This window comes from Vigna unguiculata, chromosome 4 (assembly GCF_037176805.1).
Source record: "Vigna unguiculata cultivar grain cowpea cultivar isolate G323 ecotype 2 chromosome 4, ASM3717680v1, whole genome shotgun sequence".
Classification (NCBI taxonomy): Eukaryota; Viridiplantae; Streptophyta; class Magnoliopsida; order Fabales; family Fabaceae; genus Vigna; species Vigna unguiculata.
In genome coordinates this window covers 43631101-43650181 of record NC_140795.1, presented here as the reverse complement: position 1 = coordinate 43650181, position 19081 = coordinate 43631101, and the positions used below count along the sequence as shown (strand labels likewise).

Here is a 19081-nt window from a genome sequence, read left to right as displayed (position 1 = left end):
AACTCAGTTCATATCTTATCATAGCTAGACTCTGACAACAAATTCCAATTACTGTGACATGTATCTCAGTATCTGATTATGCTCCAATTTCAATTAACAAATGGTTTGTGTCATGCTCAAGATCAATTTCCTGGCTTAAAAGTAACGCAACTTTATTTGTGGTGTGCTCATTTGAAGATTAATCATGTAATTGCTGAATATATTCTTCTGCACTAATAAGGTTCCCATCATATCTTGGAATCTATATTATTTTTTCAAATTTTAAGTAACTCTACAAACAATTAATTTTATTCAATTTTCCACCGTGAAATTAATAGGGGTGGTTCATTATTGGAGGTTGCATGGTTTGATAAGTGATCAATATGTAAATCAATAAAAATTGATACTAGTAATCCATTAAATTCATTGCTTCAACACATTACCCAAATTTTTTAAGAGCTCAACTTCCTAAACCCTGATAAAATTCTCCCTTTTAATTAATTTTGGAATTACTTTTTTGATATTTTACAGTCTAAGTTGAGTGGAAGATAGCTAAAGAATTTTCAAATATAACAAAAAGGAAAATGATATTTTAACCTATCTTTTTTGACCTATTTTTAATCTAATATTGTAATCACCGTTAGATAATTTATTTTGATTCTTTTTAGTGATGTGATGATGTAATGATGATTAAAGTGGTGGGTTAAAAGTGGGTCAAAAAAAGTGTGTTAAAGTATCATTGTCCTATGAAGAAACATTCCAATTTTAACTTTTTATTTGAAATTTACTCTTTATATTGAACAAAAAATATATTTTTTATCTTTAATAAAAAACTAAACACATAAGTTTTATTAATTTGAAGAATTAAACAAATTAAAATAGCTTTTTCACCATTAGCTTAGTGGCTCAAACAACAGAGAAATTATGGAGGTCAGCCAACAGAGAAATTATGGCTGCAAAAAGCAAACTGGCTCAAAAGTGAGGCTATCTCTTCATGCAATGTTTCTAATTGTGTATTCCGAAACTCAAAATAAAAAATTTAAACTAAAGAGTAAAATTGAAGATTTCAAATATACGTGAGTGTAGGAAGAAATTAAGGAGATGCAGGAAGAAGCAGCCCAAAAGTGACAGAAATCAAGATTTGTCGAAGGCCCGTGTTTTGAAGGACAGTTCTTGAATGAGTATGAGTCCGTACATCACAGTATAAATACAATCAATCAAATTTCAAGAAAATATTAAAAGAATTTCGATAAAAAAAACTTTTGAACATTTAAAGTTAAATCTGTAAGTTACTGAACCATTCGAAAAATTTTAAATAAGCCTAGAATAAAATCTATGTTCATTACAACCATGAACATATAATTGTTTTTGATTGAATCCCTGTGATCTTTAAAATGTTCACATCATTTTTGTGGTTTAGGAAAACCAAAAACTAATTCAGTGAACTTTCTTTTCTGATTTAGGAATCCGATTAAAAAATAGTTTAAGAACTTGACCGAAAGTCCTCAAATTGCTCAAAGACTTCCTTTTTCAGTTCAGGAATCCAATTAAAAGTTTTAAGAATTTATTTGAAAATTTTCAAAGACCAACTTGGTACTTTAATCATGATTTTAATACATGAATCACTATAGGGAAAACAATACTAGAAAGAATAACCAAATCAGAGAATTACTGCATAAACCAGTGGAGAGAACCTCAAATCATATATATCTTCAATTTTTTCTTGAAAAAATAATGTACAAAATAAATCCAGCAGAAGGATTCAGTGACAGTAATACATCTGAGCATGCAATCAAGAGATATATCGGTTTCACAAATCCTTGACTTCTCATCAATAAATGCAGAATCACAATACAGTCTCCCATATTCTGTACAGCAATATCACCTCCCAAAAAATAGTCTGGATGCTAAATTCTGCACCAATTTCACTTTTTTTGCATCTATATGATGTTCAAAAAGATACAGTTGTGATTGCAGGAATTCTTTAACTGAAGGAACTGCATACATATGATTAGAAAAACTCATTCCTTGAGCTAATATTAACATTAAACCTATCATTTCTCATATTTCAGACACCAGAGAGAAATCCACGCACTGATGCTGCATCTTGAAAATTCTACATACAAACATAAGCTTCTCTTTTAGCAACAAGTGAGCATTTGCTTCAGTTGATATAGACAAATCAAATGTCAGGAATTTTCATCCTATGGCTTAGTTTGTCACCTCACCCGAAAGGTTCTGAACTCCATAAGCCTGAGAGGGAAACCATGCAAAATGGAATAATGTTACTCGGTTCCCCCTATTCTCCGATCAAAATTTATTACATTGATTCTCGTATGCTTTGGCTCCTTATTTTACAATTACTTCCTCAGCAAATAGAACAATGAATGGATCATTCTGACAAACTTCAAAGATTTGCTCACGGAGGTGGACCAAGGAAAATGCCCCATGTCATAAACCATTAGCCCGGCTGAGCAAAGAATTGGGATTTAGATCAAGGGATGGGTTGATTTTCACATTATCCCCCAGCAGCTGCCGACAAACACGATCAGCCAAGACTGATTGAACATCATATGGCTCGTTACGAGGAGACCGTGCAAACTGCTTCCCCAGAACATCACTTTCACCTGGAACCAGTTCTGATGAAATGTGAGGCGTCTGTTGCATTCCTCGAAAAATGTCAACATTCAAGTCATGATGAGTAGGGCCACTAATGTATACACCATTTGAGGACTTTGGCAAGTTTCCAAGACCCTCTTGAATGTAAACTAAGTGATTACTAAATGGAATGGCACCACTACCACCGTTGAGAGGTGTGGATGCACCAGAAGCAGTCCGAGGACTGGATATAGGAGAGGGAGACATTCTCCCATTCATATGTTGCGGCGATCTTGGCCTCAAAAGTGGGCTTCCAATGGGCGAGACAGGGCAGGATATATTCCTCGGAATATGGATTTCACTGTAGATTGATAAAGCAATTTCAGATCACCATAGGCAGTGTCAGCAACCTTGCGTGTGCAGTGTTTGTTTGTGTGTGTGTTGTGTGTGTATAGAAAGAGAGAGAGAGAGAGAGAAAGAGAGAGAGAGAGAGAGAGAGAGAGAGAGAGAGAGAGACCTTGCATGAGGATTAGTTTTCAAAAACCTAGAAGAATGACGGGAAAGTCTATCTGAATCCAATGTAGAAGGATTCCTTCCTTGTCCAATACCCTGAAAATGTATCACAGCCACAATATTTACAAGGATAGAAAAGAAACCATAAAAGAAAACAACTTCAAAGATCATTCCATTATGACAGCAAAATTTTCCAGTATTATACAATAGAAATATAGTCCAAATGAACACCCAGATAAGAAAATTTATTTTGCTTGATCATAACCACAATTCTCCAGATGGCAACAGTCTTCATCTGCAGTTTGTTTTCCCTCCAACCTCCATGTGTGTACTTTCCTTTATGTTAATGGAGCAATTCTATCTTACAGTTTGTAGAAAGTAAATGTTTTCGTACAGTTTCTCTAGTTGTCTATATGCCTAACCCTGTCTTTTTTATTCTCTACTTCCAAGGGAAATGACAGGATGAAGCATTGATGGAAATCACACATTTCAACAAGAATATGAATCCTTTTCTCCAAACAATAACACAAAAAAGTTATTACTATGTCATGATTCCAAAATAGAAATATATCAGCTGAATAAAGGTCATTTATGAGTTTAATCAGTTGTGTAATCAAGACAACAATAATATATTGATGCATGACAAAGGGAGGGAAATAATGGTGAAGTTTGATTTTGAATATTTCAGCAATTTTTCAAAGATTTGTTTTTCAATTTTATGACAACCTATTTATATAATTTAAAAGTGCTACTGATTGTAAACTATGACACAAATTGATCAGGAAAACCTAGAAGAGCCGATCAAATATAGTATGTCAATGGACCTGTTTAAATAAATGTCTCTGCAAACACTGAAATGGAAAAAATGAAATAAATCTCTTGCTAAGCTAAACTTAACTTGTATATAAATTAGTTTTGGGGAAGCTTGCAAAAACTAAAGCTGGTAGAGAAGTTTATTCCATTTTTCCTAATACTTTTCAACCAGAAGTTATGGAAAAGTTTATCCAAGCAAATCCATCAAGGCTTGTTAAGGGTTTGGAAACTATATTTTTCATTCATATACTAGGATTTTCTATGTAATGCAGTGGATTCCAGAGCTTAGTCAACATTAATCTGGCTAAAGCTACTGCTCTTGTCCATCCCTTCTGCATCCTTTATGCTGCTGCCTCAGAAAAATATGTATACAATTTCATTGGCAACATATCAAGCGGGTACCCTCCCCCTCCACCCCTCCGAAATATTATTATAATGTCTATACAATATACACACCAAGAAAAATGACTCATCAACCGAGGAATTTGAATGGATGAAGCACACAAAAATGTCTGGCATTTTCAAGTAGAAGATCAGATGGCTTCCTATTTAACACAGGCATGATATGGAATGCAAGAGAAACAGGCAATCCCCCACTTCACACTAATATGAAAATAGACAATTCTTTTATGTGATTAATGTTGGCAGTAGCTTCCTTACCAGAGCTGTAGCTCCCTGTGTGATCCCAGATGTGGCTGGGTCTGAAGAAGCATCAGGACCCAGAATAGGTTTCTCTAAAGGTGCAGCATATTTTACAAAAGGGTGGTCCAATAATTCACTTGCCGAAGGGCGATTGTGTGGATTCCGTTGTAGGCATTTCCTGACAAAATCCTTTCCTTCACTAGATAGGTGATCCGGGATTGTTGGGAGTTCCTTGCTATTACCAATCTTGAACATTGCAGCAACCTTTTTGTTAACATGCAAAGCCAATAATACATCAAGTCAACACATAAATTAAAACAAGAAATATTATCAATGCTTTATAAATGAAAATAACAAACTACATAAAATAATAGTGGGGAAATAGAATATAAAAAAGCTAGCTAAAACTTCCAATATATTGACATAAATTACTAACCCCTTCATACTGACTCCAAGGAGGTTTAGTTGTAGCCATTTCCAAAACTGTGCATCCTAGGCTCCATATATCAACGGCAAGGTTGCAACCATTGGAGTTTTTTATAACCTAAAATATCAGAACGACAAGCTACCATGTCATCAAAAGCAAGATGTAATTGAAACTATAAAGAACTGAAACTAACAGAAAACATTACTACCTCAGGAGCCATCCAATAGGGGCTTCCCTTGAATGATAATGGACATGATTGCCCTGTTATCTGCAAAAATATGCAGGTTAATAGTTGAGGGAACAGGATAGATCATGCAACCTTGCGATTATTTATACCAGATGTGATATCAAATGGCAATTATGAAGGAAAACAATGTCTTTTGGAATCATAGAGATCTTTTTCCAAGTTGAAGTCATGCATGATAAACTGGTTGGAGGTGGGGGACAAGAAAGGTATCTTCCAAAAAAAGGTAAAAAAATACAAGAAAGAAACCTGAAAAGAAACCCACTGAATTAGCAACTCTATTGAATTGGTGGATTAGGAAGTTTTAAATCTTGAGTCATAATTTCACAAGCAACAGAAACCAAATTTCATATCCTACCAATTGGCTTAGATGCAAATAAAAAGAACAATTTTTATTCCCAAGCTTACATGTTTTGCCATGCCAAAGTCTGCCAACTTAACCCGACCATTAGTATCTACCAGTATATTTGCTCCTTTGATGTCCCTTTACAAGAAATGCAATTTAAGAGATAGATATCAGAACTCATAAGCATAGAAAATCAGTCACATTATAAAGCATTAGTAAAATTTTAAGTTTTAAAAATAAATGTGACTTAGCTCACCTGTGCACAGTATTTTTAGCATGTAAATAAGCAAGTCCTGACAAAATTTGTTGAGTAAAACTACGAATAGCTAGTTCACCAAATTGTCCGTACTCTTGAAGAAGTTTATATATGGAGCCTCCAGCGACATACTCCAGATATATGTAAAGCTTGTCACCGACCTGTTTAAAGGATGATTCATCAGCATCTATAAGTAGACTAAAATGACAAATTTATAATATTATGGTGTAAGGTAAATATATAAACCAACTAATAATCTTGTAACTAGATATTCATTGAAGCATTACAAATTGGGATAAAAAGCTCAAAATAAATCATGATCACTTAAAAGTAGCTCCTATAAACAGAATGCAAACAAATAAGGAAATGGGTAACTTACTGTTTCAGAACCATAGTACTGCACAATATTTGAATGCCGCAATCGACTTAATAAGGCAATTTCCTGCCACAATATGGGAGTTAGCTTTTCAAAGCTACACTAAATTTGAAACAGAAATAGACACAAATGTATTTCCAACGAGAATAACGGTTGCACATCCAACAAAAATTTCCAGGGTCAATAAAGGAAATCTATTTACCTGCATTAATTGCTTAGCACTTTCTTTAGATTTGGCATCATCTGAAAACAGAGTCACCTCTTTCATAGCACACATTTCACCACTTTCCCTAAACATAAAAATATTTTAACCAAACAATTTATAAGATGCATAAAATAGTGGATTTAAAAGTAGGAAAAAAAATCTTTGTAATAGAATCAAAAAGAACAATTGGTCTAGAACTCGTACTTATTAAAGCCAACAAAGACATGTCCAAATGTGCCTCTGCCAAGCAGTTTTCCTTTTTTCCAACGTGATCCAGGGCTTATTGGATTATCTGCTCTTCCTGGACTTCTTGGCATGGATGGAGAAGTTGCAGCAGAATTTGAATGAGAGAAAGGTAAAGTATTGGTAACTGCTAAAGGAGGAAGGGGCAAACGATGACTCTGTTGTTTTCCATCATCAACCCGTCCAGTCTGTGAATCATTGGGTGTTCCCCCAGCTCTAGGATGAATAGGTGTAACGGCACCACTCTGAATTCTAGAGCTAGGTCCAGGGCTAGTCATTCTGGGACTAGGTACAGGAGAATATTCGGGGCTACCCCTGCTAGGTTGCCAAAATAACTGTCCAGACATGTCCCCTCCCATTGAATTATGTCCAGAATTGTGACCAGAACCTGGACTTGAGCAGTGCCCAGATCCACCTAAATTGACCTCCGAATATGGCTTTCCCGCCCAAAAGGCAGAATTCAATACCTGTTCTGTGCCAAATACTCTCAATGGACTTCTAGACGGACTTGATTTGGAACTATCAGGTGCACTGCAGAAGGCACCATGAGGAGGAATCTGCAAATTTGAAACATGGTTGCTTAAAGGCCTCCGTTTTGGTGAAGTAGAAGAGATGTGATTACCCAGAATGTTTGCCGGTTTTTTGGTTTCTCTTGAATTTATTTGGGAAACAGTAGATGATAGATCCTTGGGCATCGAGCTTCATAAAAAGGCCAACATCCAAAATGAGTAAAATAAAAAATTATTTGCTAGTAATCATAAATTTCATGAACTAGCCATCCCAAAAGCTTAAGCTTAAGATAGTGACTCAAGAATGGTTTTATGTTATATCTCCAACACACCCTCATATACCATTGAACTTCATGCATGGATAATTTCTTGGTCCCCTAACCTTGTGCGGAAATGCAACATTTTTATAGAATGGGGCAGCAAGAATTGAACTGAGGATTTGATAATATGCCATGAACCAGCTATCCCAAAACCTTAAGTTTTTAAGTGAAGATACATCTCTGTTCTCTATGTCTAAAAATGCACAACCTAGGCATGCTTATGCAACAAAATATGCAAGCTTGAAGCACATTATAGTTAATGCCTATAGAGTATACCTGGAAGGACTGCCTGCAGCAGTTCTAGTCCCATTTTCACAGTCGGTTGCCAAAGGACTACGATTGCGAGAGTCCAATGGCTCATCACTGTCAGCAGAGCTCTCACTAGAGACTGAAGCAGTGACCAGGTCTCCATCCAAATCTGCAGGGTTCAGCCTACCACGCATGCATGCTGGTTTTGGTAGTGGAAACAATGATGGTTTGGAGCCTTTTTCAAGTCTTGACTTAACTGATATGCTAATTTCAGAGTCTGCTCGGCTTATATTTGATGGGTGCAGGACAGGAAGTGGTAGCGGCTGAGCATGAGGCCTTTCAGCAAAACTTTGACACCTTGCCACTTTGGAAGGTGACGGAGATCTTGATTCAGGAGGAGACTGAGCCCCTTTCTCAGAAATTGAATCATTGCAATGTCTACGAGATCCTCCAGATCTACTGCTTGATTTGCTTTCAGATGGGATTTTAAATCTGCGGTGAAATGTATTGATAAAACTTTCCTTATTTGCTTTCTTCTTGGTTTCTTTTGACGATGATTTCCCCCACCATGTAGGCATATTTGTAATTTGTATAGGCCGTAAAAAAGTTTCTTAAATTAGATCCATTGATAGTTTGGAATATCTATCACTTCAAATCACTATCTGGAGTTACACGCAATCCGGCCAAAACCCTCATCAAATGAAGAATCCAATAATTCCAAAAGCAGTATTACAGAATCAGAAACAGAAATTAGGGACTGAATGGTTACTAAAACCCTGCAACAAAGAATAACACATATACTCAATCACTATAAAATCAATATTTTCACAACCTTGTGTACATAATGTATCCAAACTCTTCTACATATGCATCTAATCTTAACCAGTAAAACTATGATAATACTGTCCTAAATGATATATTTCCAAACGATGATAGCATAAACAAACAATCCAACGACTCTCTAGTTTATGCTCTATAACTAATTATCTACTTTTTTTCAATAAGCTGGTCAAACAGTGTACGGAAAGAGAAACATCTTACACTGGATCCAACACAACAACATATTAACTATAAAAAATCAACAATTCCATCAGCTTAACCTTTGGGCCCCAGAATCCCAAACCGAAAACCCAATACTGTATCAGTCAAATATAGTCAACTCTAAACACCGCTAACCTTGCTAATCCTAATCAGCATAGACTAATGCAACGTGACATCATTTGCTGTACAAATCTTGTATACAGATTCTACAACTCCCCGAAACTTTAAAGCATTAGTTAGACAACAACATCCACTACTTCACATCAGCTCAAACTCCTTATTTAGCAACTTAAAAATACAAGGTTTAACATGCCCCAACTGCAAAGTTCTAACCTAGAAATACAAAAATAAGTAAATAATGCATATGAAAATATCAACAGCGTAAAAATTTGTATACAGATAGTCGAAACAGTAGAAATTCATCTCCAAATCAAACTAATATTCACATATAGATTACCCTTTGAGTGTTCTCCAATACCCAGATTCCTAAACCCTCCCATAAAAAAAAAAAAAACTCAACCTTTCAACTTCACAGTTCAACTACACCAAATTACTCATAACCCCAAGTGAAACCATACCCCCATTATTAAAAGAAATCACATGAAACCTCAGATCCACTCACCGCCCACACATAACAATGGACATAAAAAAACAGTCAAATCAACCAACTCGATCATGGTTCACTGAAATTAGAACAAGCCCAAAATGCAACAAAGCTGGAAACTTACTTCGAATTGCTCCATGCCAGTGAATCTGAACTCAACCCCACTCTGTGATTCTCAACTCAAATCTGAGTGTGCATAAAGGGAAGAAAAAGAAAACATTTTTTTTCCGAACCACTGGGAACCCTAAAAGGAAAACAGACCCAGAAACCGAAAATGCAAGAAAATGAAGGAGGATTGCAGTGGCGTATGTTGAAAAAAATGGGAATTGGAAGATAGTGGAAGAGATCGTGTACGGAGGAAGAAAAAGAAGAGAGAGAAAGAGAAAGAGAGGGGGAGAGAGAAGAGAGTGTGTGTTTTTCTCCTGCTTAAGACATCGATGAAGAGCGACTTTGAGAGTTGATTCTTAATAGTTAATATTATTTAATTAATTACAAATTGCAATAAAATAATTAAAAAAATATGGAACCTAATTATTACATTGTTTTTATTATTACATCTTTTGCTGTTGGAAATTATTACAACCCACAACTACATATTATTTATATATATTTTTGTATAATGTATTAGAGATTATTTGGGTAGAGATTCTTAGGTTACACTTTTTTATCATTATTATTACTATTATGAACATTGATACGTAGTTATTTGTAATCTGACTGACCAAGGAATATCAACATTCAATGATGAAACCTTACCCTTAAAGGTTATTGGGACAATTTTAATGGTAAAATAATAAAGATGGTATTTTAATTGAATTATTTGAATTAATAAGATGTTGAAAATAAAAAGAGAAAACCAAAGAACAATCTGAGTTTCCCCAATATTATTATAAAAAAACTTAAAGAACAAGTGGTTCTTTTTGTGAAAATATGTTATGATCTATAAAAATAATCCAAAAGGTTATTGATACATTTAAATCTCATATATGTTAATTTTAAGAAGTGATATTATCACTGAAACTATGAATTATTAAATATGAGTATTCATTTTAATTATTTTCTAAATACATATTAATTATATTATTTTTTAGAAAGAGTATAAATATGGAAATAAATAAAATATCATAGTATATAATTAGATTTGAAATATATCTACAAAGAGAATTAAGAGTATAATAAATTTTTATCTTATCAAAAATTAATACTTTTTAATGTCGAAGTTGGGAAATAATATAAACCCTAATATACAATAAAATAATATAAATATATTATGTTTTTATATTTTATAGGAATATATGATGTTAATTTTGATTCATATAAATAAAATATTAAATAATTTTGAATTAATCTAAAATTTTGTACAACATTGTGAGAACCACTATCCCTCCCTTCTCTATACACTCTCTTTCTTCTCTTACTCATATCACAGAATCACACTCCACCATCACTCTTTTCCTCCCTCTGAACCAACTACAATGTCTTCTCTCTAATAGGAGCTCAAAATTTCCCATTCTAATCACTCCTCCCTTCTGTTATAGCTACTGGACCTAGAACCAGAAGAAGAATTCCTCCTCCAGCTGAGTCATCTTCTCCTCTCGGCAAGTCAAATTCGGTTTTTCTCAATTCTCTCCAATTTTGGAATTTCTGGAATACAATGTTCACCAAAACCGAATTAGGGTCCTATACTCACTATGAGTTTGTGAATTTCAGCCCCTTAGGTTGTGGAATTGAGGTGCCCTTGTGATTAGAGTCTTGCTTGTGGTGATTTTAAAAAGGTAAGGGAAGCTAACTGTAATTTCTTCGTATTTAAACCCATGAATCATGTTTGATGAGTCTGATTAAAGCTCTGAGTGCTAAATTGCTGGTTAAAATTTATGTGTGGTTGCTTGATTGAATTTTGCCATGAATCCAGTGCATTTGCATGTGGGAAACAGTGAGTAATATGGTATTTTCGCCTAGGCGAGTGGCTCTCGTCCAAGCGAAAACACCAGAAAACCCACCCCTGTTCCTGCGCGAAGTCTCGCCTAGGCGAACTGAGGTCGCTTAAGCGAGAAGACAATCTCGTCTAAGCGAGCCAGCTTAGCTTGAGCGAGAGTTCGCCCAGTTTTTAACTTTTGCCATTGTTAGAGCCTCGCTCAGGCGAGACTGACTCGCCTAAGCGAGATGACCTCTCGCCTGGGCTAGATTGTCTAGCTTGAGCGAGAGTCACTACAGTGGGATGCTTCAGTTTCTGTTATAAAGTGTGATATTGTATGTTTTAAGGTAGTTTTGTGCAATTAGTATCTCATATGCCTGGAACTTCATTATTAATGTATTGTGTGATGAATTTGGATTGGTATGAATCATGAGGAGTTGTGATTGGAATAGAATTTCAAGGGAAATTCATTGAACTTATTAGTGTGTGTGTGTGTGTAAGGACGTGTGGAATCCATATTGGTTGGTATCTTGAAACTCCAATAATCATTCACGCTCAGATAGAGCATAATGGATTATGTCGTGAGGAGTAGCAGGAGGTCCTAGTCTTTGGACTTGATCAAGTCCTAGACGCAAAGGGGACTTACCTTGGGAATGGTCGGGTGAAGACTCCTTGTGTCCAGACTCTGCAGAGTCTGGGAACCGTTGCAGGTACAAGCCACCAAGAGCTCCAATGTCGCTTACACAATCCGGATATCGAGTCTAGAATTATGCAATTGAGCTGTGTGTTATGATTGATATTTATATTGTGAATTGTATAATTTTTCTCTCAATTCAGTTAGCTTACCCTTTTGTTTATTTTTGCCTGTCTTTGTGTTTTCTCCTTTGCAATGATCACCTACGGTTGGTGTGAGCAGAGCCGAGCCTTGATGATGATACCCCTCTGCTGAGCAGGAGCTGACTCCTTGCTTGGGTGCTGTGTTAGTTTTGGGCCAGATTCTACAAAGTCTTGAGACTTGTAGTTTAGATCTTCTCCTTGTATTACTACTCTTGCCAGGAGGGTTTTGTGTAGTGCTTTTGGATGACTGTACCAGCATTATATACTTATATGTATATGACTGTTGTCTCTGCTGCTATCTGCTATGTTTGATCATGATATAATGTTTTATTTGATAATGTGAAAAACTATTAAATGGGATGTTACAAACATAATGTTAATTAATGTGAAATGAATTTTCAATCTAATTATACATTTTAAGATAAATTATTCAATCAATAATTATTGAATAATTTTAGAAGATAGTTATATAATAACTCAATTTATTTATATATATTTTTTATAGAAAATTATTCAAAATATTTTGTGAAATTTTATATTTTTATTTTTTTAATCTAAAAAATTCAATATGGACATAGATTATAAAAATATCAATAATTTATATGATTATCTATATTTATATATTATTGTGATGAAATCTTGAAATTATATTTAAATATGATTTGGGTCGGATTGAATTCGTAGTTAATTTAGCATAAGTTAAATTTAATATTTTAAAATTTATATCATATAAATTATTTGGATTGTAAATTAATTTGAAGATATAGTAGTATAGTTTTAGTTTATACCTGGTTAACATTTTTGTAAAAGAGAAATACTTTTATTTTAGTTTTAAATAAACAAAATAAATATACTAAATTTTTAGTTAAAAAAATAACATGTACGATTGTAACAATTATTTTTATAATATATTATTCTACTAAATTTAAATAAAAAACTATTCTAATAAACATAAAATTTAAAATACATTTACGAATTCATAAATATTAAAACACTATTTTCAAGCGAAATTATACCATTAAATTGTAATTTTTAATTTGAATTTAACTACTTTTATCTATTTTATTCAACTTCATTTATTTAATATTATTCATTTACTCAAGTATAACAAAATTAACATGATATATTTCTATAAAATACAAAAACATTAATATATTTGTAATGTTTTTTTTTTTATATTTTATTTTTCTCAAGTTCGACACTAAAAGTATAAAGTCATTGATAGGATAAAAATTCATTGTCCTCTTAACTATCTCTATACATACATTTCAAATCTAATCACATTATAATATTTTATTTATTTCAAAGTTCATACTCTTTTTAACAAGATAATATATTCAGTATGTACTTGAAAAATAGTTAAAATCAATGCATTGTGTTTTTTATTTTTTTCAAAATGAGCAACACTAATAAAAAAACTAATATTTCTTGTTAATTTTGTTTTGAAAATTTTATCGTAGAAAATACATACAAATTTTGTTGTGAAAAAAAATTTGCAAGAAATTACTACCAATTTTTTTGCAAAATATTTTGTATAAAACACTTTTTGCAACAAATTTTGTAGGAAATACTTGCAAATTTTAAAATTTTGTAAGAAATAATTATTCACGAAGGAATTACTTACCAATTAAGATTCTTAGAAAAAGTGACAGAAAAAAGTCTTTTCTTACAAATTTTTTAACAAATTTACAAGAAAAATCTCATGTAATATGATAATTTTTAATAGTGCAAACAAAGTCTAATACTTCATAGCTTCAACTAAGTGAAAATATCAGTTTTTAAGAAATTGTAAACAACACATTGGATTTTTGCAAGTCATGAAATCTTGAAATTAAGTTTGAATATTATTTGAATTGGATTGATTCACGTCAAGGTGGTTAATTTAGTATAAGTTAAATTTAATATTCTAAATTTTATATCCAATAAGTTTAGTTGGATATAAATTATTCGAGTTGTGGATTAATTTGAAGTTATTGTAGTATAATGTTTTTTGTTGCTGAGCCAACTTTTTTTAAAAAGAAATACTTTTATTTTAGTTTTGAATAAATGATCTAAATATACTAAATCTTTAGTTTAAAAAAAAATAACATGTGTGATTGTAATAATTATTTTTAAAACAGACTAGAACTTTATATAATTTATTACTAAATTTTAACAAAAAAATTATATAAAAAGTAAAATTTAAAATACATCTAAGAATTCATAAATATTAAAACAATATTTTCAAGCGGAATTAAATCATTACGTTGTAGTTCTCCTTTTTTGAACTTAACCAAGTCTATCTATTTTATTCAAATTTATTTATGTAATGTTATTCACTTCCTCAAGTCTAACCAATAATACTTCCAACATTCTTTAAAATCACTTTGAATAGGTTGGATGATTTTATTTGCTTGAGAATACTCCAAACAAGTTTAGAGTGTGAAGTTTTGATGCAATAGATGATAACTTTCGATATTATATTATGTAGGTTATAATTTATATATTAAAAATGCTGTAGCTGGTTTCTTTATGTTTGTCTAACATAGGTAAAGAAAATAATTTATTTGAAATTTTTCTAGCTTTGTTTGAAATCTTTACTTCTATTTTAGTATATTAAAATATATTCAATATGTAAAATGTTCTTTTAAGTTTTTTTGATTTGAAATAAAAATATTTTAATAATTTAAATTTATTATTTTACTTGAACCTTTAAGCATTTGAATTTCATCTTGTTTTAATGGATTAAGTCACTTAAATTTAACACTTTAATAATTTTAATGAACTAAAAATATATTTGAATGGATTAAAATATTTAGACAAGACATTCCATTAAACTCCCAACTATATAAGTAAGTTATTTCAAACAATCTTTATAGTATAACATATATTTTCCAAAATGGAGATTAATACAGCATAACACTTTTGGTCAAAATAGTATAATGTTTAATAATAAATCATCTAAAGAGCAAGAACAACAATATTTTTATATTCATTTACCCTAACATTTTGGACTATGCATAGTTTATCTTTAAGGAACTCTTAAAGGATTCCACAATCAACCATTGAATAAAATGCACAAGATACTCCTGACAACACGGGTACATAGGTCACTATTATATCCGTTTTCGATATTCCCATGAGACTAAGAACTTCAAATATTTTTTCATCACTTCTTACTACGGCCAAAACAAAGGTTGAATACAAAGGAATAACTTTTGTAGAGAGAATTTACGACACGACCTTCTTACAAGGGTGTTACTTCACATGAAGAAAGATACTATAAGTTACACTTACTTACGATGTTTCTTCTGCCATGGTGCTTTAAACCTTTATTTCTATTTTCTTTTACTCATATATCCTTAGATTAAAACACATTATTGTTATGTAACAACACAGTACATCATAGACAATATAAATTGCAGTTATACATATCTATTTATGGTGTTATTATATTGTTAGTTGAGCAAATGTGGTCATCAACAATAGAAGAAAATAAAAAGGATATTATCTCGTTAGTTTATCATTATTATTTTTCTTTGTATGTTAGTTCAAGCATGCAAACCTCTAATTCATGTGATTAAGCAATAATAGTATACACAAATATAAGAGAGAACAAGAAAATGATAAAACCAAAGCTAAATTAAGTTACAAACTAATTTAAATAGGGATGTATAAATACATGTGTTTACAAAATAAAAGGAAAATAATTTTGCAAAATATTACAACTAAATATCAATGTATAATGACAAAAATTGGAAAGAAAAATTGGATTTTAAAAAATAATAAAAATAGTATTCAAAAAGTGGTTAAGAAATATAAGAAATGTGAAATTTGTTCGTTTATTAGTTTTATTGAGGAATATAAAATGATACCAAAATGAAACAAAACTAAAATTAAACACGTAAGAAATTATATGATATTGAACAAATAATCACATTTGCTAAGAAGTGAATTTTATGTCTAATTCAGACTTACAAAACTGGTTTCTCAAGTAAGGTTTACAACCATTTATATACTGTAAATTGATATACATCAAGTTGAGAAAACATTTTCTTGTAAATCCTTGTGCTTCAATGCAAACCTTCATGTTTATTCTATCTTTAGACAACAGACTCAAACGTGCCTTTGTTAGTGGCCTTCTGGTTAAGATCATTTCCAAAAACCATTCCTCCATATCCATACTGTTGAACAACTAGCACAGACGAGCGTGAACCAAAATTGTCTGACACCAAAATGTCCCCTATAACTCCAAGTTCTAAGCACTCACACCATTCCATCAAATTTGAGAAGACCTTAGAGTTCCTACAATTTCCTTGACCAACTATGTAAATATCACAACCGAATTTTTCTATCTCATTAAGGACTGCAGGAATATCTTCACCACTATGAACATCAATCTCTGAGTAGGATATTGAATCGTTATTGTTAACTACTGTAAGTCTGAATGTGCTTATATACTCTTCATCTAACTCATTTTGCCTATCTGTATCTATTACCGCAGATAATATCCCTTGTGCTTCATCGTGAATTGAAGCATTTACTTTTGCTGCTTCACCCAAACAAATAATTCGAACCACTGAGAGTTGTGTTCCTGAACGTCCTGCCATCCTCCATGCAATGGCTAAGGCTTCACGGTCATCAGGGCCTCCAACAAAGACCACACGAATATGAAGGTTCATTTTGGGAACTAACCCAAAATCACGATCAACAAATATTCCCACGGAGCAGGGAGCACCTTGCATTACATTTTGGTTTATATCTTTGTATGCAACGCTAGTTACTTCTAAAGTACCTTCTAAACTTAATTGTTTGTGAAATGGAAGAAGAATTAAGCTTGTGCGGTTCTCATCTGCTGAGTGGTATATGTCTTCATGAATAGTTGTATATGCTGACACCACATTTAAGGTCTCAACTCTAACAACGTCGTATGCCTCTCCAAGTGCATCAAATGTGTTGTGAATGCTTTCTAACTCTTCTTGTGACCTGGTCAGGTTTTGTTCTCCAAGTTGGCTTCTAGGCTTCCCTATATGTGCCGCAACTAGGGCTGCAGCACGTCCAGTAAGTTCGACAAGGTACAAGGCAAAAACATGCACAGGGGAAACTCTCGTTGCATTAAAACATTCAATTATGCTAATCATGCTTGCAGCTTGGCGAGTATTGTGAACACATGCTATAAATCGGAGCTCTGCATCAACTCTTAGTTTTTGTATGGTTTTTAGCTTGTTCTGTTCAAATATTTGTCTTGGTTTATAGACGATATTGATGACAGGAGACACAACTATGGTCATCAGTAGAACAGCAGAAGTTATAACGGCATAAGTAGGTATAGAAAATATCTGCAACACACATCACAAAAACTTATGGATTAGACTGCAATTGTATATATAATAAACTAAAGTAATTGAATATAATGCTTTAAATAGATCAATACCGCTCTATCCCAAGCAATGTTCAACATTATTAACGCCATAGTGCCTTTATTATTCAAAATCAAGCCTAAGCTCAAACCATCTCGAATACGCATACCGAAGAAAAATGTGACAAATAAAGTGCTTAAAATCTTTAGAGCACACAACAAGAGTATAATCACAATTGTAAAGGGCCAACTTTCTTGGGAGAAAATTGCGATCAACATAAGTCTCATCCCAGTTCCAGTAAAGAAAAGGGGTACTAAAAAGCCGCCAACAAAATCATCTGAAATTGACATGACTAGTTCAGCAAATTTCCCATGTGGTAAAATTAATCCAAAAACAAAAGCCCCAACAATGGCATGTGCACCAAGAAAATCTGAAATACATGAACAGGCTAAAACTCCCATGAAAATAAAGAGCAATTGGTTATCATTCCATTCATCTTTGTCTTCCTTGCGATCAATAAACCATTGAATGAGTGGACGTACCACAAAGATGCACACAACAACGAATGTTATCGTGGATAACACAGTGTAGATAGCTCCTTTACCATTAATTGAAAATGGAACAAATAAAGTGAAAAGAATCCAACCATAGGTGTCACCAATCATGGCTGCTGTTAAAGCCGCTTTGCCAAGACCAGTATAAAGGAGCTTAAGCTCAGAAAGTGTGTGTGCTACCACAGGAAAACCTGTAACAGTGAGAATTAAAGTCCAAAGTGTATAAGCATTACTTGTACTTTCCTCAAGGGGAAACATCATAACATGTCCATAAACGTTTCGAAACAAAGCATATAAGCATGGTGCAACGAGCATGGGAAAGACGATCCCAGCAATTGCGATGCTTGCAGCCTTCTTGTTCACATTTAGAATGGTATTTAAGTTCATCTCCAATCCACTAAGGAATGCATAATAAATGAGACCAATGTGAGAAAGGACCTCGACGTTGACGACCCCATTTACCGGAAAAATGAACTCAAAAATTGTTGTGAATCTTCCAAGTAATGGCGGTGTCAATAGGAAACCAACCTAGGCAATTATAATTTAGAATGCCCACATATTACATTGTTAGAATGCCACATATCAGAAATTTTGAGATAAGTTTCATAAACAAAACAACTTCGAGATTTATCTACTTACAGAGATTTGTGAAATGAGACGAGTTTGATGTAGAGGTTTGTAGATTATAGAAAAGAGACGAGATAACACAGCAACAAAAGCAATTTGAATTGCCATAATAGGGAGCTCTGTTTTCAAGATTTTATCGGTTTTCCAAAATTGATTAGGATTAACTATAGATACGTTGTAACATGCAGGTATTGTGTTCGTCATTGTTCCTTCGATTTTGTATTTGATACACTTAGTCTCGATGTTTCTTCTACTATGGTGCTTTCATCCTTTATATCTTTCTTATTTTACTCAAAGAACCTAAGATTAAAACACATTACTGGTATGTAACAATATAACACATCATCGACAACATAAATTCCACCTATGCATATCTATTTATGGTGTCACCCATCTTATCCCATCTTATGGTTAGTGTCAATTTTTTGTTTGACATAACAAATA

General features: G+C 32.9%; 1 protein-coding gene and 1 pseudogene across 1 annotated transcript; both read right to left on the bottom strand.

The window, feature by feature from the left end:
- Window positions 1-1669: 1669 nt before the first annotated feature.
- LOC114181583 (mitogen-activated protein kinase kinase kinase YODA-like) lies at window positions 1670-9805 on the bottom strand. The gene is made up of 12 exons (XM_028068078.2): window positions 9490-9805; window positions 7748-8496; window positions 6604-7341; window positions 6397-6484; window positions 6198-6260; window positions 5819-5979; window positions 5625-5700; window positions 5181-5240; window positions 4982-5089; window positions 4564-4809; window positions 3095-3186; window positions 1670-2938 (listed from the first exon to the last, which is right to left on the bottom strand). The coding sequence occupies exons 2-12, from the start codon at window positions 8296-8298 to the stop codon at window positions 2431-2433; spliced, it is 2691 nt and encodes an 896-aa protein (XP_027923879.2). The 5' UTR covers window positions 8299-8496; window positions 9490-9805; the 3' UTR covers window positions 1670-2430.
- A 6394-nt stretch (window positions 9806-16199) lies between these two features.
- On the bottom strand, window positions 16200-18841 carry LOC114180858 (cation/H(+) antiporter 15 pseudogene; annotated as a pseudogene).
- Between the last annotated feature and the right edge of the window lie 240 nt (window positions 18842-19081).

Coding starts and splice junctions, on each gene's coding strand:
- LOC114181583 (XM_028068078.2), bottom strand. CDS start 8,298: ATGCCTACATGGTGGGGGAAATCATCGTCAAAAGAAACCAAGAAGAAA. Junction 6,485..6,603: donor GTCTTTGTTGGCTTTAATAA/GTACGAGTTCTA, acceptor TTTTATGTTTAG/GGAAAGTGGTGAAATGTGTG. Junction 5,241..5,624: donor ACTTTGGCATGGCAAAACAT/GTAAGCTTGGGA, acceptor ATATTTTTGCAG/ATAACAGGGCAATCATGTCC.